General features: G+C 35.5%; 1 protein-coding gene across 1 annotated transcript in view; it reads left to right on the top strand.

Moving 5' to 3' along the window:
- The window catches only part of CCDC102B (coiled-coil domain containing 102B), a gene marked incomplete at its 5' end in the record, with an annotated part of 223,675 nt that overhangs the window by 60,877 nt on the left and 139,501 nt on the right, over positions 1–23,297 (top strand). The window contains 1 exon segment of the mRNA XM_079943339.1: positions 19,006–19,122. Within this exon segment, the coding sequence (XP_079799465.1) occupies positions 19,006–19,122 (117 nt within the window).

Here is a 23,297-nt window from a genome sequence, read left to right as displayed (position 1 = left end):
TTTTTTTCATCGAAACAGTCACACAACAACCCTTTCACCTCCCATCCACCAGTCACATCTTGCCATTAACTTCAGTTTACATGTCACTTTATAAAAGGGAATGGTTTTATTCCCGAAAAAACTTCCTTTACTATTTTCCCTCGGAGAAATGTACAAGATTTTTAAAAGACCTTATCAACTGCAATTATTTTTTGGTTTACTTTCTATTTGCCTTTCCCACTGAACTCTGAATTTCATGATAATATACGTCATGTCTGCTTTATTCATTTCCCTCTATGCAGTGCTGATCAAACGTGGTTATGATTTGTGAAGACCAAAGCTTTTTTATCTAGCTCTATATGCTTGTATTCCTGAATGGTGGCTATGGCTATAGTGTAAGGAGAATAGTTGAGATCCTAGTTTTTCTTTTTTGTTTTGTTCTGCTAGTTATTTCTTTCAAGTTTTTTTTTCACGGAAAGGCATTTTAATTTAAATAAAGCAGTGTGTGCATGTCAAGCCTTTTATTACCTGATGAGGCTACTGCTCTACATCCCTGAAGATTTTAGATTTTCCAGGGCACTGGAGTGAACCTTCGCCCCTAACATCCTATCCATCATGAAAATCTGTTTAGCTTGTTCTTTGCCAGATATAAATTAGCTTATCAGGACAAAGAGTGAGGCTGGTAAAATACCATATTAGAATTCTATAAATGTATAAGAACAATGAAGCCTATGGGATACCACTTTGCTCATACAAGTGCCTTCAAGACCTTTTTAAACAAATGTAATTAAGAATAATGTAAGCACTAAATTACATAAGTCAGAATTAATTGAACTACTAGTGGATAATTCATAGACATCACCAAGGTAACCCTCAGAGCACCGAGATGGCTTCCTTAACTCTAAGGCTATTGTAAGTATTATGAAAGAAAATTAGGCTCTTCAGAATCTACTTTACTTGTAGAAACATAAAATGATAAAGGAAAAGATAGGTTGAAATCAGATGTTTTAGCATCTGTTTAAGTTAACCAACACTATTTTAAAATTTAAAATACAGTACAAAGGAGTCAGCTGATATTTAATTAATCTATACAAATTAATAGTTTGAGAATGATGTTAAAAGTAGGTTGAAAAGATAATGTCCCTAAAGGAGTGACACAGTGACAATGGTCTCACATAGAGAGGACATTCAGTCTGCAAAACATCTTTATTTTCTATTCCAGCTGACAGGACACTTTCCACTGATGCATGCCTCATACATCCAAAGATTCTGGTTTTATCTTTTCCTATAAGAAATCCCTATGCAGGGATATTCAGTTAAGACCATTCTGAAGATAAGGATCTTCCTTTTAGTAAATAGCATGAGGATTTTTACCTGCAGGAGCAGTTTTCATGTTGAAAAGGAGATTGAATCAAGGCACTCTGCTCATCTTAGCCCTGCCATGTACTGACACCAAAGGTGTGTACATGACTGCGGGGGATTTAGAGGGTGACTTTTTTTTTTTGGTGGTGGGGCGTTCCAAGTGTTTCTAATGATTTTGTTTAGCTTTACTGAGGTATAAATGATATACAAAAAATTGAGCACAGTGTATGCATTTTGATGAGTTTGGACATATACATGCATACATCCATGGTACCACCATCACACCGAGGCACTAAATATATACATCACCTCCAGCATTTTTCTTGTGTTCTTATGTGTATGTGTGTGTGTGTGCTTGTTTGTGGTAAGAACACTTCACATGAGATCTATCCTCTTAATATTTTGGGTTGGCTAAAAAACTCGTTCGTTTCTTTTTTTTTCATAAGATGGCTCTAGTAGTGCTTTTTGTCTTTAACTTCATTCGAAACAATTTTGTTAGATTGTATTGAGACAGCTGTCATATCAGTGTGCATTTAAAAAAAACTAATCAAAAAAACCCAAACAAACAAACAAAAAACTAATCAAAGCTGGTGAATTTTTGTGTAGCCATTTTAATATTGAAGATGGAAGAAAACAGCAATATTTTCGGCATATTATGCTTTATTATTTCAAGAAAGGTAAAAACACAACTGAAACGCAAAAAAAGATTTGTGCAGTGTATGGAGAAGGTGCTGTGATCGAATGTGTCAAAAGTGGTTTTTGAAGTTTCATACTGGAGATTTCTCACTGGATGATGCTCCGCGGTCTAGTAGACGAGTTGAAGTTGATGGTGATCAAATCGAGACATTAATTGAGAACAGTCAACGTTATACCACGTGGAGATAGCCAACATACTCAAAATATCCAGGTCAAGTTTTGAAAATCATTTGCACCACCTATTGGTGCAAATGGTTATTTTAATTGCTTCGATGTTTGGGTTCTACATAAGTTAAGTGAAAAAAACCTTCTTGACCGTATTTCCGCATGCAATCCTCTACCAAAATGTAATGAAAAAGTTCTGTTTTTAAAACAAATTGTGATGGGCAATGAAAAGTGGATACTGTACAACAATGTGGAATGGAAGAGATTGTGGGGCAAGTGAAATGAACCACAACCACACCAAAGGCCGGTCTTCATCCAAAGAAGGTGATGTTGTGTATGTGGTGGAATTGGAAGGGAGTCGTCTATTATGAGATCCTTCCAGAAAATCAAATGATTAATTCCAACAAGTACTGCTGGCAGTTAGACCAACTGAAAGCAGCACTCGTTGAAAAGTGTCCAGAATTAGTCAACAGAAAATGCATAATCTTACATCAGAATAATGCAAGACTGCGTGTTTCTTTGATGATGAGGCAAAAACTGTTAGTTTGGCTAGGAAGTTCTGATTCATCCGCCGTATTCACCACACATTGCACCTTTGGATTTCCATTTATTTCGGTCTTTACAAAATTCTCTTAATAGAAAACATTTCAGTTCCCTTGAAGACTGTAAAAGGCACCTAGAACAGTTCTTTGCTCAAAAAGATAAAATGTTTTGGGAAGATGGAATTATGAAGTTGCCTGAAAAATGGCAGAAGGTAGTGGAAGAAAAGGATGAATATGTTGTTCAATAAAGTTCTTGGTGAAAATGAAAAATATGTCTTTTATGTTTACTTAAAAACCAAAGGAACTTTTTGGCCGACCCAATATTTTAAAGGACACAATACTATATTGTTAACTAAAGTACTATGTTGTACAACAGATCTCTAAAACTTATTCATCTCACACAACAGAAACTTTGTATTCATTTAAAAACAACTCCCCATTTTGCCCTCCCCCAACCCCAACCCCTGGTAACCACCATTCTATTCTCTGCTTGTGTAAATTTGACTATTTTAGAAATACCTCATATAAGTGGCATCATACCATATTTGTCTTTTTGTTACTGATTTATTTTACTTAGCATAATTTCCTCTAGGTTCATCCATGTTGTTGCAAATGGCAGGATTTCCTTACTTTTAAGGCTGAATGATATTCCATTGTACGTATATACCTCATTTTCTGTATTCATTCATCTGTCAATTTGGGTTGTTTCCATATCTTGGCTGTCGTGAATAATGATGCAGTAAATATGAGGTTGCACGTATCTCTTAGAGATCCTGATTTCAATTATTTTGATTATATACCCAGAAGTGGGATTGCTGGATCACACGGTACTTATATTTTTAATTTTTGGAGGAAACTCTATACTGCTCTCCAAAGTGGAGATTTCCCATATACCTCCTGTCCCTGCACATACAAGCCTCTCCAGTTGTCAACATCCCTCAACAGAATGGTACATTTTTTACCAAGGATGAACCTATGCTGACACATCATAATCACCCAAAGTCCACCATTTACCTTAGGGTTCACTCGGTGTGAATGTACCTTAGGGTACATTCTGTGGGTTTAGACAAATGTATGATGATATATTTCCACCATTATGGTATCATACGTAGTGTTTTTACTGTCCCCCCAATCCTCTGTGTTCCACATATTCATCCTTCCTTGCCCCACCTCCTTCAACACCTGGCAACCACTGATATTTTCTTGTCTCCACAGATTTGCCTTTTCAGAATGTCATATAGTTGGAATCATACAGTATGTAACTTCTTAAGACTGGCTTCTTTCACTTAGTGATATGCTTTCCTCCATGTCTTTTCACAACTTGATAGCTCCTTTCTTTTTAGGGCTAAGTAATATTCCATTGAGTGGATGTATCACAGTTTATCCAGCTACCTGCTGAGGGACATCTTGGTTGCTTTCAAGTTTTAGCAGTTATGGATAAGGCTGCTGTGAACTTCTATGTGCAGGGCTTTATGTGGTTTTCAGTCTCTTTTCATTTAATTATTACCCCCTGGTGAAATGAGTTCCTGTCTTAGGTTATTTTATGGGTCACTGACCACCTTCTAGACAGCAGCATTTGTGCCCAGGATCACATCTCAAAGTATGGCAAGTTATGTGGGAGGAACTGAGTGTAGCTGCTCTGTTGAGAAAGGGTTATGGATGTGGTGGAGACTCAGGGCATCACTGTCTCCTCTTTAGGGCTGTGGTGCATCCTAATTAGTACCAGAAGTTTTAAAGAGAGTTAAGAAATCATAAAGACAGAAGGCTCCTTTAGCTGGTATTTTTAGAGGTATCATATGGGAGAACTGAAAAGGCACAGGTGACATACAAGAACAAAGAGTATTCTTTGAAATGCACTTTAGAATGTATAATTATCACTTGAGGAAATTTTCCTTTGTAATATAGTTCTGAGGTTACGATCAAAGTCGGTCGAAGATATAATTCTATATTCACATTAAACATCTTCTGATATATACAAAATGAGTTGCTGATGAAATCTCATGAGGGTTCTCACATGGATAATCTGGATATTATAAAAAATGGTAAATAATCTTTTAATGCAGTTGTACTGAATTAGCAGAATCCATTAGATTCAACTGAAAATAATTTTTAAAAATATATCTGTCCAGCTGTCTCTTGAAAGATTTTGATTTAATTGGTTAGGAGTACCGATTACATATCTGTGTTTTTAGAAGCTCGTTATCCTGGTGTGCACCTTAAATTGATATCTGCTGCTCTAAAACATCACCTGGGGAGGGGAGCGGGGGACTGTGGAAATCCCCAAAACCAGTTGTGACCATTTTATGTTAAAGATCAACTTGACTTGGCCACCACCAAGTGCCCAGATATCTGGTCAAACATTATTCTGGGTGTGTCTGTGAGGGTGTTTTGGCATGAGATTAGCATTTGAATGAGTAGACTGAGTAAAGCACATTGCCCTTCCTAATGTGGGTGGGCCTCATCTAATCAACTGAAGGCCTGAATAAACAAAAAGTCCAACTCTCGTGCAGATAAGAGGGAATTCGTTCTGCCCAACTGTCTCTGACCTGGGGCATCAGTTTTGCCCTGGTTTTGGACTTGAACTGAAACATCAGCTTTTCCTGGATCTGGAACATGTTGACTCAGGTGGGAGCTCTACCATGAGCCCTTCTGGTTCTCAGGTCTTTTAACTTGGACTGGAGCTTTCACCACTGGCTCTCCTTGGTCTTCAGCTTGCTGACTGCAGATCTTGGGAATACGTGTGTGTATATATATATGTGTGTGTGTGTGTCTTAGTCTGTTTCTCTAAAGAGCCTTAATACACCAACTTTACTGAAAAAGTCATAACTTGACCATATCTGCTTGCTGCAAGTCCTGGTTTATTTCCACTCAATGATTTTTCTCTCTTTTGCCAGTTGTGCAATTGGCATTGGAAGCACTGCATGTACTCCTAGTTAGTAACATCAATTATAAAGTGAAATATATACTTTATATATTTCATGATTTCTTTGGCCTATTTTCCATTGTTCTGACTTTTTTTTCACTATTTAGATGGCTTTAGCTCTTTAGCTGATTCTAGACATTGCATTGTTTACACAAAAAAGCATAAAATCCCAAAGAAGAAAAGTGATTTTATCAACTATTTGGTTGTGGGAAAGATTTGTACAGGTCAGGCTCCAGTCTCCAATGATTTCAAAACGCCATATGTTAGGGGAGAGTAAGAATGTATTAACAAATTTCAAGTCACCAAATTAGTGAAAAATCATGTAAAATGGAATATTTCCAAGAGTAACTTAATTACATTACCAATAGCATCATATGCATAAGTTCAAGTGCCATTTTAATATTGACAGAGAGAGTTTAAGTGTGAAATGTTCGAATTCATTTTGAATTACATTCTCAATGTTTAATTATGAAATACACAGAGAAGTGGGTGATAAGCCTTTTTGATTCTTCATAAAATAGGGGTGCCAATGAGACAAATTAAGAGATGAAAACTCGTATTGTGTTTCATACTTAATTTGATTAAGTATGCTTCTAACAGAAGCTCTTTGTGATTTTAAAATTAAATTAGAAGGTGTAATTGCTATAAATCTTTTGACTAAAATAATCTTTGCTTTTACATATTTTAATAGATTTATTGAGATATAATTCACATACCATACAACTCATTGTAAAGCATATAATTTGGTGTTTTTAAAATATATTCACAGAGTTGTGCAACTGTCACCATAATCAACTTTAGAACATTTCATCAGTCCAGAAAGAAACCCTAGATCCATTAGCAGTGACTCCTTATTTCCCTCCAATCCCCACAGCTTTAGTTAATTACTAATCTAATGTAATACTGTAGATTTACCTATGCTGGGCACTTCATATAAATGGAAATTTATGACTGGCTTCTTTCAACTTACATAGGTTTTTGAATAGAGTTTCTATAATCTGCCTTTCTACCAATTCTTCCTGTTACAACTCAAGAACATAAACATGTTGAATTTTTTTATGGCAACCTCATTTAGAAAAAACTATTAGGAGGCATAAGTTTCTGTTTCCCATAAGAAAATATATTAACATTTAGCTGTTTTATTCATGTCTGAAGCAAGGTGTAAACATTTTAAAATTATATTACTTTTCTTAAATGAAAATTTTGATTTTGACAGAAGTACAGGTCATCAAGAGACCAAGACTAAGTAGGAAAACAAACAAAACAAAGAAAAACATTTCAATTTCTAAAGCTTTGTAGAAATGTAAGATAGTTTTTCATTATTACCAAAGTTGGCACTCTTTTTTCACTTGGTGAAGTTAAATCACATACTTTAGCTCTAAAAAAAATATATTCAAACATGAATATTTGATTTTCCTAGTTTTATACTATGGTAATTATGTGCAGCTTCAGGCAATATTTAATTAAGAATTAAACCATGCTAATCCTTTAAAAACCCTATTTTTCTAAAAGTAAAAATCTGAAACATGTTTTTCCTCCCCAAGAACTATGATATTCTATAATTTCATGTTCTTTGTGAGCTAAAGGACTTGGAGCTCTGTGTGTGTGTGTGTGTGTGTGTGTGTGTGTGTGTGTGTGTGTGTGTGTGTATACTTGGAGAACAATACTCTGTGGAGTTTAAAAGTCTTAACAGCAACAATTAAAATGGTATCACATTCAAAAATATATCTTGAAGATGCTTCTATTCATGGATAGGAAGACTCAATTCTGTCAAGATGCTAGTTCTTCTCAACTCGATCTATGGATTCAATGCAGTCCCAATCAAAATCCTAGCAAGTTGTTTTATGGATATTGAAAAACTGGTTCTAAGGATAATAGGGAGAGGTAAAAGACCCAGAAGAGCTGGTACAATATTGAAGGACAAGAACAAGTTGGAGGATTGATGCTGCCTGACTTTAAGACTTACTATAAAGCTACAGTAATCAACACAGTGTGGCACTGGCAAAAGAATAGACAAATAGACCAATGGAACAGAATAGAGAATCCAGAAATAGACCCACATAAATATAGTTAACAAATCTTTGACAAAGGAGCAAAAGCAATACAATGGAGCAAAGATAGTCTTTTCAACAAATTGTGCTGAAACAACTGGACATCCACATGCCAAAAAAAAAAAAAAAAAAGAATCTAAACACAGGCCTTACACTTTTCCCAAAAATTAGCTTAAAACAGATCATAGATCTAAATGTAAAAGACAAAATTATCAAATTTCTAGAAGATAACATAGGAGAAAACTGGATGACCTTGGGTATAGTGATGACATTTTGGATAGAGCAAAAGTGTGATCCATGAGTGAAATAATTGATAAACCAGATTTCACTAAAATCAAAACCTTTTGCTCAGCTAAAGACAATGTCAAGAGAATGAAAGGACAAGCCAAGGACTGGGAGAAAACATTTGACACATCTGATAAAGGACCATTATCCAAAGTATACAGAGAACTCTTAAAGTTCAACAATAAGAAGATAAGCAATTGGATTAAAAAATGGGCCAAAGACTTGAACAGACACTTCACCAAAGATGTGCAGATGGAGAATAAACATATCAAAAGATGCTCACACATCCTATGTCATCAGGAAAATGCAAATTAAAACAACGGTGAAATGCCACTACATACCTATGAGAGTGTCCAAAATCCAGAACACTTGACACCAAATGCTGGCTAGGATGTGGAGCAACAGGAATTCTCATTCATTGCTGGTGAGAATGCAAAATGATACAGCCACTTTGGAAGACAGTGTGATGACTGTAGTTAATAATATTGTATTGAGTTACTACATAGTAACTCAAAAGTTACTGTGAGAGTAGAGCTTTAATGTTTTTGCCATAACAACAACAACAAAATGGTAATTATATGAAGTGAAGGATGTGTTAACTAACCTTATTATTGTAAACATTTCACAATATGTAGGTGTATCAAATCATCACATTGTACACCTTCAACTTACACAATGTTACATGTCAATTATGTCTCAGTAAACTGGAAAAATATACAAAAAATATGTTAAGGCACACTTGGTCGTTATAAATGATGGAAAAAAGAACACTTTCTTCATTGCTGGCTTTGAGCAATTTGATTTTAATGTGTGTTGCTGTGATCTCTGCATATATCTTTGTTCTTGGGGGTGTGTTGAATTTCTTGGCTCTGTGTGTTCATACTTTTTATTAAATTTGGAAAATTCTCATTATGTTTTTTAAATATTTGTCTTCATCCCTTTGTCAGGGACGCCAATTATAAGTACGTTAAGACTCTTGAAGTTGTCCCACTGTTTGCTAATTGGCACCCAGTGTAGTCCTACTGGGGTGAGTGAATGGTGAGGACTGGGAGGCTTGGAAGGGGAAGTTTGGTCAGTGGCACATACCAAGCACCTTGGTTGTTCCTGAGTTTTCAAATGCTCTTCGGTATGATGAGGTTATCACTGTTTGCTAACTGCCTTCCCATAGAGACCAGGCAATAGAGGTGCTATCTCCTTCAATGTTTACATTTCAAAGAGATAGTTCCCAGGTCCTAGAGAAGGGCCTCCCTGGGTTATAAAGCTGGCAAAAGGCTGGCAGATTTATGCCTCAAAGGGGCAGGGAAAGAATTTACAATTACAAGTTGTTGTTGTTGTTTTCAAAATAAACACTCTAAGACAATGAAAGCCAAGAACCTGTAGTCACAAACAAACCCCTCTAATTTTGCTCAGGCTGAGGGGAACATTAAGCCCTCTTGGTCACTTCTAATTCTATCATCTTTGTTCTTTCTGGGCCAGTTTCAATTGATGAATTTTTCTCCTCATTATGGGTCATGCGTTCCTATTTGTTTGCATAACATGCAATTTTTGACTGGACTTCTGTCATTAGCAATTTTATCTTGTTGGGTGGCCCTGAATATTTTCATTTTTTAAAATTATTTTTGAGCTTTGTTCAGAGATGTAGTTTTATTACTTGGAAATAATTTAATCTTTTTTGTCTTAAAGCCTTTAAACCTTGTTAGATAAGACCAGAGCAGCATTTAGTCTAAGGCTATATTTCCTACTGACTATGGAGTCAAAACCATTCTGAGTCCTTTTTGTAATGGAAATGTGAATTATGAGATCTTCCATTTTGGCAGCTGGCAATAGGAATTATTACTGGCCTTATGTGAGTCCTAGGCGGTGTTTCTTTTAATTCTCTTGGGGGTTAGTTTTCTTACAAGTATGCTCAGATCACCACCCTGGTGAGTACTCTGCAGACCTCCAGGGTTCCCCTCTGCTGCGTTCTCTCTGCTCTGGTACCTTTGCCTCAGCTACCCCTCATCCCATCGCTCCCAGCTTCACCCAAACTCAGGGGTACCACCAGCTTCTTCCTTGCTTCCCCTCCCTACCCTGTGAACTGAAACTCCTTCCAGGTAATAAACTGGCTATTTTTAGGGCTCTTTTTGTGTTCTCAGGGATTGCCTGATAATCAATGTCTTTACAACAATTGTTTCTTCCATTTTTCTTGCTTTTTAGTGGTTTCAGGTTGGCAAATTTAGCTTCTGTGACTCCATCTTGTTTAGCAGGCAGTATCATTTTGATTATGTATTAGAAGTATGTTTGTGTTTTTTTTTATCTTGTTTCCCTTTAAATATTATTATTATTATTTTTTTTTTTTGCAGTACGCGGGCCTCTCACTGTTGTGGCCTCTCCCATTGCGGAGCACAGGCTCCGGATGCGCAGGCTCAGTGGCCATGGCTCACGGGCCCAGCCGCTCCGCGGCATGTGGGATCTTCCCAGACCGGGGCACGAACCCACGTCCCCTGCATCGGCAGGCGGACTCCCAACCACTGCGCCACCAGGGAAGCCCTAAATATTATTTTTTGAAAAAGCAGTCAATTTTTATACAGAATATGGGTTTATATATGTTTTGTGAATGTTTTGATAAGTCATGATAACCTGTTTTAAAATAACACATATTTTTATTCAAGATATTTTATTTTTTACTGAATTAAAAGAACAAAGGTCATTACCCTTTTTCGTGTAACATTTTATTTTTTACATGGTTTCTAAGCTGTTAATCACCCTTCCTTTTACTAATTTATCAAGAGATAAATAATTCACATGAAGCTCAGACATTTTAATTGGATATATCTTTTTAAGTGTGTTTTAATATGTAGGTTGTTTTTTTATATTTCTTTTTCCTTTTTTCCTTCTTATAATTTATTTAAAAAGCCAAGTCATTTGTCCTGTGAAGTTTTATTTTAGATTTTAGAGATTGCACCTTAAGGTACAATTTGCTACATTTCTCTGTTCTCTATATTTCTTATAAAATGGTAGCTGGATCAATAGGTTTGATGTAATTCTCTTTCAGGATGTTCTCCTAGGTGGGGTATTCTTCCCTTAAGAAGCACATGGTATTTGGGTGTCCCTGAGGTGCTAGCAGACCGATGCTCATTGCCTAGAATCATCGATTAATTTGGGGCTGCAAAATTGTGATATTCTCTTATTTCTCCTTAAGCTATTAGTTGGAATATTTAAATGAAGAGAACTTCTCACATAATACTTTATGCATTTAGATATAGTCAGGATACATGAGAGATTATTTTCCCTTTCTTTACCAATTTACAAAATAATAAATTAGTTCACTAGCATTCCCCAGTGTTAATCAAACTAGTATTTTTAGGATCATTATGAATCCATGAATTTAAACTTATTGAGTGTGCTTTAACATACTGCAATTATTATCCCTACTGATATTCAAAAATTCCCATATTTAGAGAGCAGAAACTTCTTAATATTGGTTACTGAGAACATTTGATGCAATCCTAGCAAACTCTTACAGTTTCCTTACTCTGTGGTATGACAAAATATACTAGATATACCAAAATATCTTTGTTGTAGATCTGGAATAAGCCGTTTCTTCAGAGTCCTGGATTCTCAGTGAGGAATAGCTCAAGACCACAGTCTGTGTGTAGAAATGTGCTGAGATGGTCATTATTTCCAGGCCATTTCAGTGGAAAGAACTGGTAAATTTATAAATATGTTGAATCTTCTTTATCATTCTCCTCTGTTCATCACAGTTTGTTCATTACTTTTGGTTATTTAGCATCTTATTTCTTTTTACCTTGTCTCTTAAGGCAGCATCTGTTGCACTTTTTTGCTCTTGTGTTCCTTTTAGCTTATTCGGAAGTGATTTTTATTTCTAATTCTTTTCTGAATATTATTATATTTCTGAATATTTAAAGTTCTTGGTTGCATTGCTCTTTCATGTTATTTATAATTTTATTGATGTTGTTTTGGTCACATTGAAAAATTTGATTCTTCTTTTTCTCTAGTGGGCATGTATGTCTAGAATGTTCTCACTATTTATACCATATTCTCATCGTATTTAAGATTATTCTATTCCTCATTCTTTTGTCCTTATATAACACTACATATGATTCAACTATGACCCTCTTTTGTTGCTCATTCTTAAATGGATTTAGGTTTTTTTGGTACATAGAAGGGAAAGTGGGTGCATAAAGAAATGTTTGCTAGCTTCACTGCTTTAGAGCTCATTACTCTTAATATTTGTGCAGTGTGCCCCAGATTATGGCCTTGTCCTCTCCAAAACTTCCTGGCCCTGTTCTCTGGCAGACTTCTACATGGATCTCTTCTCTGCCTTTATTGCCACTGTTCCTCTCAATGTGGATCCTGTTCTCAGCATTATCCTCTGAGGGGAGGGGGTATTTTTAAAAGAAGTCTTATCTGCTTTTTTTTTTTTTTTTTTTTGCGGTACGCAGGCCTCTCACTGTTGTGGCCTCTCCCACTGCAAAGCACAGGCTCCGGACGCGCAGGCTCAGCGGCCATGGCTCACGGGCCCAGCCGCTCCGCGGCATGTGGGATCTTCCTGGACCGGGGCACAAACCCGTGTCCCCTGCATCGGCAGGGGGACTCTCAACCACTGCCCCACCAGGGAAGCCCTGTCTGCTTTTTTAAAGAGTATATAGGGTAGAGACTGCTCCAGTTCTTCAGACTTTACAATGGCCCTCTTGCATAAGCTCCCCAGTTAGAAATTGTGAAACTCCCCTAGTTTCATCTACTGTTTTCATGTTGACCTGACACACTTCCCAGGTATTGTATATTGTCAGTTTGCGGTTCTCCTGTTCTCAGATCACGATGATTCCCTTTAGTTTTCTCAAGCAGCTGTTGATCTCCTGCAATTCTTGAAGCTGTGAGTGGATTGTCTTAACCCACTTGTATCTTGGGGTCCATAGGGACAACTTGTCACCTAATTTTGCTGTAGGTATCCATAGGTTTTTTAGTTTGTTGTTCTCATTGCTCTGTTTTCATGGAAAGATCTGAGGTCATTAAAATAATTACACCACCAGACCACTGCCTTCTTTCCACAGTTCCCCACGGGGATAGTAATTTGGTTTTCAACCCCAGATTTCCAACTTCCACATGGGGACTTCAAAAATTGATCTGCCTAAGGAAGTACTCTGCAAGCGAGTTCTCTTAGCCCACATTACCCTCCACCCACTTCGCAAATGAAAGGCATATTTATCTTTCTGATCCCTTGATCCCCAGTATTATTTTAGAACATTTTGCCAGAATGAGAAAAACTAAGGAGTGCCAGACACAGAGACATTTTAAAGTATTGGTATTAATAAGCCAACTAACGAATGAGTCACAAAACCTTTGGCATGTCAGGTGGTTCCTACTTTTCCTTTTCATAAAAATACTGGAATAGGACCTAATGGATTGGTCAGTTTATAGATAATAAAAAATAAATTTTGATATAAAATCAAAATGTAGCTTTGCCGTATATTTAGTAGGATATTAAAAAATAACACAAACAATGACTGATATAACAAAATATCTTCCATTTCTGTCAACATGTGTTATCAACTTCCTCAGTGCTCCTATTTTGAAAAGAATAAATAAAACTGATGATAATTCTTATTTTATTCTATCAATAAGTAATTTCATCCATTGATTAACAAACTAATTGAAAAAATGTGTCTATCTGTCTCATAAAGAGATGCATTTCCAGTAAATGATTAGTTTACATTTAGTAATTATTTATCACAATATGTGCTATCCCATCTTATTTTTAAGCCACCATGTACCTGTAATAATCGTTAAGGTAATTCAATCCAAAAGAAACTTTTTAACCTTTGGAACCTTACAGTTGTAATATATATAATACACACACACATATTTTATATGCATAATTTTATTGCATGTTGTAGAGTAAAAACATTTTCAAGTATAAACATATGTTACAGTAAGATGATGTGGAGGAGGTGGACTAGAAATAAAAATTTAAGAAATAAAATTAACAATATAATTTTTTTTGAACAGATGACAGTGAATATCACATTTCTATGGATTTTAGCTATTGCATGAAGTGTGATGCAACCATTTTATTTAAAGTGTCAATATTTAAAATTCACCAGAAATTTTACTTTTTGAATCTAAATAAATATAATATTTTAAGACAAACTTTAAAAAGGTAGAGGATACATTAGCATGAGAGAAAAAGAGTTTAAAGACCACTAAAATCAGTTATTTAGTGTTTTTATTTTGACTTGAAGGATACAATAAAATTTGCATTAATCATACTTAAACATTCCTTAGTGTCTTTACTACCATTCTTTAAGGTTGAGGGAGGGATTTAGGTAAAGTTTACTTAAAAGAATTTTTGGCTAAGTTTTGGAGCTATGATATAAGTGGTGACATTTTGGAGGCTTCTCTGTACACTTACAGTTGATTCAAGTTACTTGAATGAACTGAACCTCGTTGTTAGCTGTCCCTAGGTCCACTGCATTTTGGGTAGCCTTCTATTGGGGCACATTTCCTTCTTACATTCCTCACCTTTCATAAGAATATGGTATCCCTACCAGAACCTGCCTAACTGTTAAACATTTGGTCTTATATTCTGAACTAGTTGATAGTCAATACTTATCCCAAAAGCCAAATTATAAATGTATGTATCAACATGAAGGCAATGGGAAGAGCTGTTAAAGTGTGTTGACCAGGGTCAATCTGATTACAATAAAACAAATAACTCAAAATTCAGTGTGAAGAAGAGATTTGGGGGCATGGGTGATGATGATACTGTTGTGAGTCTAACATGGTAATCCGGAAAGAAAAAATCAGATGGCCTAAACTTGGTGGGGGATGTGGAGAGATGTGGAGAGTTGAGAAATATACAATTGAAAGAAATCATGATGCTTGGTGATTAATTGAATGTTGAATGCATTTTCCTTCTCCTATATTATATGGTTAAATAAGAAAATATTTTTATTTATATTACACAATATTTTTATTTTCTAGACATTGTCTCCTGAAAGATTTTCCCACTCTATGCTAAATCTAAATGTATTAGAGTAAATATTTATGCATAATGTTGCTAATTTTCCAGAAGCAAATTATGGCAGATATTTCTGAAGTCAGAGATATGATAAGTTGCCTGGTTTAACCTTTCACAAATACTGCAGTATGAAAAGAGGAATTTTAATGAGGAATTTTGGAATTATACTGTAATGCAATTTCAAAAAATAAAAAAACTATTGCAAGAGACTATACTTAACTGAATTTTAAATAAAGGGACATGAACTTGGAAAATGCTTTCTAATTCTGACTCATTCACTTCATCAGATACCTTCTATTTCTGTCATTTTCAATTTAACTAATGTAATATATCATTTGTGGATGACATTCATAATTCTGCTAAATTAATAATCCTTACCATCTCCCCATCCGTGGCTTTCAATTTTTCATTTGCTAAATAGATTTTTAGTTACAACTCCATTAATCTAAACCTAAAGTTGAAGAGGCAAGTGGCAAAATTAAGATGATTTTGAGTTCAGAAAATAATTTTTAAATGATCAAAATAACTCAGATTTTTAATAGGAGGGAGTATAGTTGTTTCATTAATTTGTTAATCAACTTTTTTCTGTTATATTGTTTTAATTGCTTTGGCCGTTCAATATTTCATTTACTGTTTTTATTTTGTTTTTTGCTCTTGCCTGTCTGGAGTGTATAGGAACTGTGAGGTTAGAGGGGCTGGCTTAGAATAAGGGATAAGAACAGGAGATCAGGACTGAGGGTTATAGGGCCAAGCAGCTGGTAAGGACTTTGACTTATACTCTGAATGGATTGGGAAGCCTCTGGAAAGATCTGAGCAGTGGAGTTACATGATTTGATTTACTTTTTAAAAAGCTTTTTTTTAAATTTTATAAATTTATTTATTTATATTTGGCTGCTTTGGGTCTTCGTTGCTGCACACGGGCTTTCTCTAGTTGCAGCGAGCGGGGGTTTACTCTTTGTTGAGGTGCACGGGCTTCTTATTGTGGTGGCTTCTATTATTGTGGAACACGGGCTCTAGGCACGTGAGCTTTAGTAGTTGTGGCTCGCGGGCTCTAGAGCACAGGCTCAGTAGTTGTGGCGTGCAGGCTTAGTTGCTCCACGGCATGTGGGATCTTCCCGGACCAGGGCTTGAACCCATGTCCCTTGCATTGGCAGGTGGATGCTTAACTACTGTGCCACCAGGGAAGTCCCTAAAAAGCTTTTTTTGATGGCTGTTTTGAGAAAGGGAATATAGATCCATGAGGAGAAGCAGAGAGTGTGGCAGTTATTAAAATAACTGAGATTTTGGTGGTTGATCAAGGCAGTAGTGGTGAAGGTAGAAAGTGGATGGATTTATTAAATAATTGAAGGCTAAGTTCAATTGATTTGTTTTTAGTCTGAATGTGGCATATCAAAGAAAGAAAAAAGTTAACCATAAGTCCAATATTTTTGGCCTGATCAAAGGGGTGGATGGAGGTGATATTTGTTGAGATGGCAAAGACTAGCAGAGAAACATTTGAAGGAGAAGTACTTAGTCTTTTCAAAGTGTTAAGCTTTGGAAGCCTATAGAAGTGATAAGTAGCAAGTTGGGTGTGTGGGTCAGAAGTAGAGGGGAGACCTTCAGGATGGAATGAGGCATTTGAAGGTTGTCAGCATTTTGACTGGTATGCAGTGCCATGGGTGCACATGAGCTGTCCAAAGGAGCAAATGCGTCAAGAGAACGGGTACATTCCAACATTCAACTCTGTCTTCTAACTTTTCTAGTAAATTTTTTCTGAAGGAAGGATGGCTAGACACATTTTAAAAATATCCTATTATTGTTCTTTAAATTTTTGAAATTGCTTTGTCCTTAATTTATGAATGCAATATATATTCATTTTTTTCCTGAAGATCGTGATTAGATTTTTTTAAAAAAATCATTCTCTTTTATATCTTAAATTGTACCATTTTTCTGTTTTCTTTATTTTCTATCAGACATTCTGTTTCTTAATCTTGGTCATATTTTTTCATAGCCTTGGGGTTCTTCCTATGTCCAGAGATCCTTGATTTTCTGCTCACAGTGATGAATGAAAATGGAATTATTTTAGGTAATTGATGTGGATTCCCTCTACTGTTGCATATGAAAGTGTATTTTCCTGCTTCGTCTCTCCTTTGAGTGGTTTATTGAAAGTTCTGTTGACAATGCGGGGGGGTAGTTTATGATTGATCTAGTTCCCTGAGAAGTAATGACCAAGATTTCAGAAGTTAAGCTAGGGGCACTCAATTACCACAGTGAGTTAATTTTTTTTTTTTTTTTGGTGGACACAACCCAAAACCTGTGGCTTGCAATTTGTTATTCGTTTTTTTAGCAAAGTGACTTTCCTTTTCTTTATGCATTGGTTTAAGCACTCAGGTAATGAATTTGGTAAGAATGTTCTCAAATTTGCTTCCCCCAGTTATTAGCTTTGTGAATTTGGGAATGTTACTTAAGCCTAGTAAAAATATGTTTTATTTTTCTTTAAGGTAGGGGGTAATAATAATAATACCTAACACAGAGGATTACTGTTAGCATTAAGTAAGGAAATATATATCAAGTCCAGTACCTAGAGACTAGTACATGCTTAATATTACTATTAACAATAATAACATGAGTAAGATTATTTTAAAATTTTAAATAAGTGGTATAATGATAGCTTTTATATTCTAATTTATTGTCAGATTACATACAAATTATGTAATTTTAATTCTGGAAACCTACATAGTGTAGGAAAAACATGTTAATAAAACAAAATAGCCTATGTGTATATATCTACATTTTATATATATATCAAATTTCATGATTCTGCTGAAAACTTCTAATTATAAGGACAGCTATGGGGAAAAATCATTGTTTGCATTTCTAGGATTTTTCTCTTTCCTATGTTTCTTTTTATAGACTTAGGTTTTAGGTTCACTGCAAAATTGAATGGAAGGTACATAGATCTCCCATATACAGCCCCACCCCCCCACTCATAGGTAGCTTCCCCCATTACCAAGGTCCTTCACCACAGTGGTACATTTACTACAATTGATAAGCCTACACGATACATTATAATCACCCAAAGTCCATAGTTTACCTAAGGTTCACTCTTGGTGTTGTACATTACTGGTTTAGACAAATGTATAAGGACATGCATCCATCATTAGAGTTTCATACAGAGTAATTTCACTGCCTTAAACACCTCTGTGCTCCACCAAGTCACCCCTTCCTCCTCCAAGCCCTGGAAACCACTGATCTTTTTATTGACGACATAGTTTTGCCTTTTCTAGAATGTCATATAGTTGGAATCACACAGTATGGAGCCTTTTCAGATTGGCTTCTTTCACTTAAAAATATGCCTTGATGTTTCCTCCATGTCTTTTCATGGTTTAATAGCGCTTTTTTTTGTTTGTTTGTTTTTTTAGTGCTGAACCATGTTCCATTGTCTGGATGTGCCAGAGTTTATTTATACTGTTTTCCTGCTGTAGTTTTCTATAGAAATTTATTGGCATCTTTTATAGATGTTCTACATACATTTTACCAGCTTGAGCATTATACAGTTGTATTTTTTCCGTTGCCCAAATTTGTCTCTGTTACAATCTATACTTTTTATACTTCATCGAAAATATACGTAAGTAGGATTACAAAGAGTACTATGGGACTAATATTCAAGACTGAAAGATCAGAATTAATTGGATTAGTTTAGAATCCAATTAGTCAATTATTAAGAATCTGTGGAGGTAACTAAGCTTTGTCCAATTTTCAAATTGTGAATTTAGATTCATGGAGACTTGCTGATTTGTTTTCGAACAACATAGGAGTTTTCAACTACAAGTGTAAAGAAATACATGGTTCAACTACAATATTTATAATAGCAACAACAAAACCTACCAGGTTATACATAGAAAAAAAAAAACTGAAAGCAAAATGAAAGACTAATGTGAATTATCCTGGAACCAGCCTTTGTAATATCATGTGATTATGACTTTAACTTTCTTTTTTCAGTTTGACATTCTTCATGGTCAACATAAAAATAAAATGGAAGAAATATCAGGAGATATAAAGGAAGGATCGAAATCTAAAAATAGCAGTGACAGAGTGATCTATGAGTTAAGAGCAGAGGTAAGATACTGGGTAAAGGGTAATATACTAAAACATATCTGAAGGTTATTAAATGATATAATGTCCTAAGAAGTATAACTGAGGAGTCTTTGGTTATTTTATGAAAAAGAATGCTGCTGAACATCAAAAATAAAGTATCAGCGTACATGTGATCTAAAATGCTGTGAAATGATATTGGCCCAACACTATATCTGAATTGTCTGAATGTTATAAAGACAAATTGACTAAAAACCACCTGGACACACCCATACCCTCACCCCATATAAGGAACAAGTTCGCCCCCCACTCAGGAAGCGAGCAAGAAAGAGAACCTGTTTGTTCTTGTTCTCCCCTGCTGCAGCAGGGGCCCCAATAAAGCCTTACCTGAAAAAAAAAAAAAAACCTACCTTATAGCTGATACATCTTACTGTAAATAAATACTTATTAAAAGTTTGATCAGCTGCTGGATCTCATGTGTTAAGATATTATCAGGAACAATGACATTCAAAATTTGTTACATGTAGTTCCTGGTTGAATTCACATGGCTGTTGGCAATTAGCAGTAGGCAGAATTACCTCACTTTGGTTATAGTTAATTCATTTCTTAGGTGTGCCGAGTAAAATGGTGGAAACAGCTAGTTTCCGCTCCCACCACCACCACCAACGACAAATTAATTTTCACAGATTGTACATTCTGTTTTCTTTGTCTTTTTGGTAAAGGAGGAATTATCATCCTTAGAGATAGGAGGGGAGATTGAATTATTTGTACTTTATAGAACATTGTGTTAGTGCATTAAAAGTGGGAAATCATAAATTATGTAACGGGTAATTCTGGAAGATGTCTTAGATACAAATGTGTAAGAACAATTCAGGAAATGGAATTAAGTTAGTGAAAAATATAGGTTGGGAGGAAAGTAATTTGTACTAGAAGGTTTCTTCCTTATAAAATCCTGTAAAGGCTGAATTCACACCTCAGTATGTTTTATATCAGATGAACATAGTGCAATGGAAAATGCATAGATTTCAGAACAAAAGTGGCTCCGTCACTTACCGATTACTTTATTCTGGTCAACTCCTTAAGCCTCTCTAAATCTCAGTTTACAAATTGTCATAAGGGAAGTAAGAGTAATACTAGTTATCACACAGGATTTTTGAAAAGATTACATATTGCAGGGGAAAAATTGTCAGAGGCAGAGTGCTTTACTGTTGGGAATTAGCTAAGATATTCAGGAGAATTTGCCCTTCCTGAGATTAGCTCTTCCCTTGTCACCTCTTCTATGAGTCAAGTAAAGGATGTGGGGGTGAGGGAGGATATATAGAGACATCTGTGATGAGAAAGACTGAACTGTTGAAAACATCACTTCTTAACAGTGAAGTCAAAGGGGAAAAAATGATGGCCTTTTGTTTTCTAAGAGGAACCAAACCAGCAGGATACGTACCAGTTTTCCTTGGCCCTGAGATCTGAGAGGTATCTTTGATTAAGGATCGCACACTATGTCATGTACAAGCTTATTTAGGTGTTAGAGACAAATGCAGAGGAAGGCACGTATGGTTGTTAATACTCTCCTCAAAAGTTGATGGCATTGTCTTAGATCATCATTTTCGGGATACATTGGGAGCCATAGCAATATAGGATCTCTGATATACAACTGTTTTAGTTTGGTGTAATAGAAATTTCTGACACTCATTTAAGTAAGCTATTTCACATCTATAGAGCTCAATTATGTACCTTAAATTAGGATACAAACATTTTGCCCACCTAAAGGCACTTTTCCATAAGATATTCAAGCACTATGATATATAATTTTTGCTATTTTGAAATTCTTAATGAAGCACTTAATGCTGAAAGCAAATGTAGATATGAATTGCCTATGTCTTTTACTCTGTGCACTTGAATGTTATATTCGAATGAATTAAATTTCAGAAAGAAGGCTTTGTTCAAAAGAAAACAAATATTGGGACAAATTCTTATAGAAACAGTGAGCTTTTGTGTGTGTGTTGTATATATGAGTCTATGTGTTCATTTAAACTTTAAATTAGGATAGAAGCTACCTCCTTTCTTTGGAAAAGAAGATATAACCACTCTGTTGTCATTGTTTTGTTTTTTATACTGGTTATGTTTAGGTCTTAAAATCTTTTTATGTTTGCATAAAAGTCATTGGGTGATTATACCATAATTTAATTAAAATATAATCTATTTTTAAAAATCTGTTTAGTTTTAGTGTTACATATATAATCAATATTGCAGTAAACATGCATGTCCACGTGCATCTTTAAACATTAAAAAATGGCTTAGGGTAAATTCCTAGAAATGGTATGGCTTTTTCAAGAGAATGTTTATTTTTTCAGTATTTTATACACACTGCCAGATTGTCCATTAGAAAAATTATATCAATTTACATTCTCACTCACCTGCAATGTATAAACATGCTCATTCTATAGCCAACAGTATATATTATTGTTTTTAAAATTTTCCTAGCTGATAGGCCAAAAAGATAATTTTAATTTGTATTTTATTGATCTAAACATACACTTCTGGTTGTTTGCTCATTTTTATTAGTATAAGGTTTATTATAATAGCTACCATTTACTGAGAACTTACTGTGTACATCACACATATATTGCTGAGCCATTGAAATATAAAATCTTATTTAATATTTTAATACTCTTATGATCTGTGTATTCTTAGCTACTTTTAATGGAAAGAATCTTAGAGGACTTACCTTGATCAAGGGTACAACAAACGTTGTGCTCAAGGGTACATCAAACGTTATATAGATAATCTTTTACCTATGTTCTTATTTAGTTCCAGTTTCTCAGAGGCACACACTCAGGTCAGATTGTTCAGCAGGTTAGGATCTTACCAAAGGCCACCACCCCAGTTAAATCCTGAAGCCACATGTTACCAGCAGTCAGTATCTGACATTGCTACCCCGGTCTGTCCTCATTCTGTGGGTTTACTGAAGCAACAACTCTGGAAATACAATAGATTTTAATTGTTGGAATTAAAAAATAGTATCTTCATATCAAACATCATGAGTTTCTAACCATTGATGATCCCCATATGTCATGGGCACCTTTTAAAAACTGTTACTAGGGCTTCCCTGGTGACGCAGTGGTTTGAGAGTCTGCCTGCTGATGCAGGGGACACGGGTTCGTGCCCCGGTCCGGGAGGATCTCACATGCCATGGAGCGGCTGGGCCTGTGAGCCATGGCCGCTGAGCCTGCACGTCTGGAGCCTGTGCTCCACAACGGGAGAGGCCACAACAGTGAGAGGCCCGCGTACCACAAAAAACAAAAACAAAACAAAACAAAACTGTTACTAACACCCACCAATTTGATAATAGTATTGTTTGCACTTGAGGAGTGTGTTTTACTTATCTCTTAATCTGTCCAGTCTCGTTCAGAAATAGTTTGATGATGATCTTCCCATTTTGGAATTCTGATTGGTCAAAGAAATTCAAAATGCAGTCTTGATAAAAAGGCCCCAGAGTATTTAAATTATTGACTCTTCTGGACAGTGTGTAATGAGGTGAATTCTCTGAGCAGGAAGTCACTTGGTAAATGAATATATCTTAACATATGCATATATGCATATGCGTAATGGATGCATTTGATCTTTTCTCCACATTTAAGATCAAGACCCCTTGAACTAGAAATGAGAGTTTATTTAGGATGGAAATGAACTGGCATTCTGAGTGAAGAAATTGTTACCTTTTTCTACAACCTGGCTGCTTCTTGAAAGCAAACTCATAATCAGGAAACACTCACATTACATTTTTTAGGCCAAACTTTTTGGGATAAACATTTTCCAAGGGAAAATAATTAGTTTATCTTGTATTATTCCAAAAATATATCACTTACATTTCAGTTTCAAATTTTGGGGAATTTTGATTTCATATTTCTTTTCTGTGGTTTGTTCTTTTCTCACCTATTCACACATTTATATCCTATTCCTATTCCACTTTGGAAAGATTAAGTAGACATACTTTTCCCTACTTAATTCAATAAATCAAATAAAAACTCTGAACATCATATGTAAAGTAAACATAAAAGACTCAAAGTTGAAGAGAAAAGGCATTCAGCTAGGTATCTTGGGACCTAAGAAATTACATGGAGGAGTTTCCTGGGTTTTCCTTTCTCTGCATATATGCCAGAATTGGAGCTGAAGAAGCTAGCAGCCTGGAAATAACAACA

This window comes from Stenella coeruleoalba, assembly GCF_951394435.1.
Source record: "Stenella coeruleoalba genome assembly, chromosome: 14".
Lineage (NCBI taxonomy): Eukaryota > Metazoa > Chordata > Mammalia > Artiodactyla > Delphinidae > Stenella > Stenella coeruleoalba.
The sequence above is the reverse complement of the archived record's forward strand: the minus strand, read 5'-3'. Positions and strand labels throughout refer to the sequence as shown.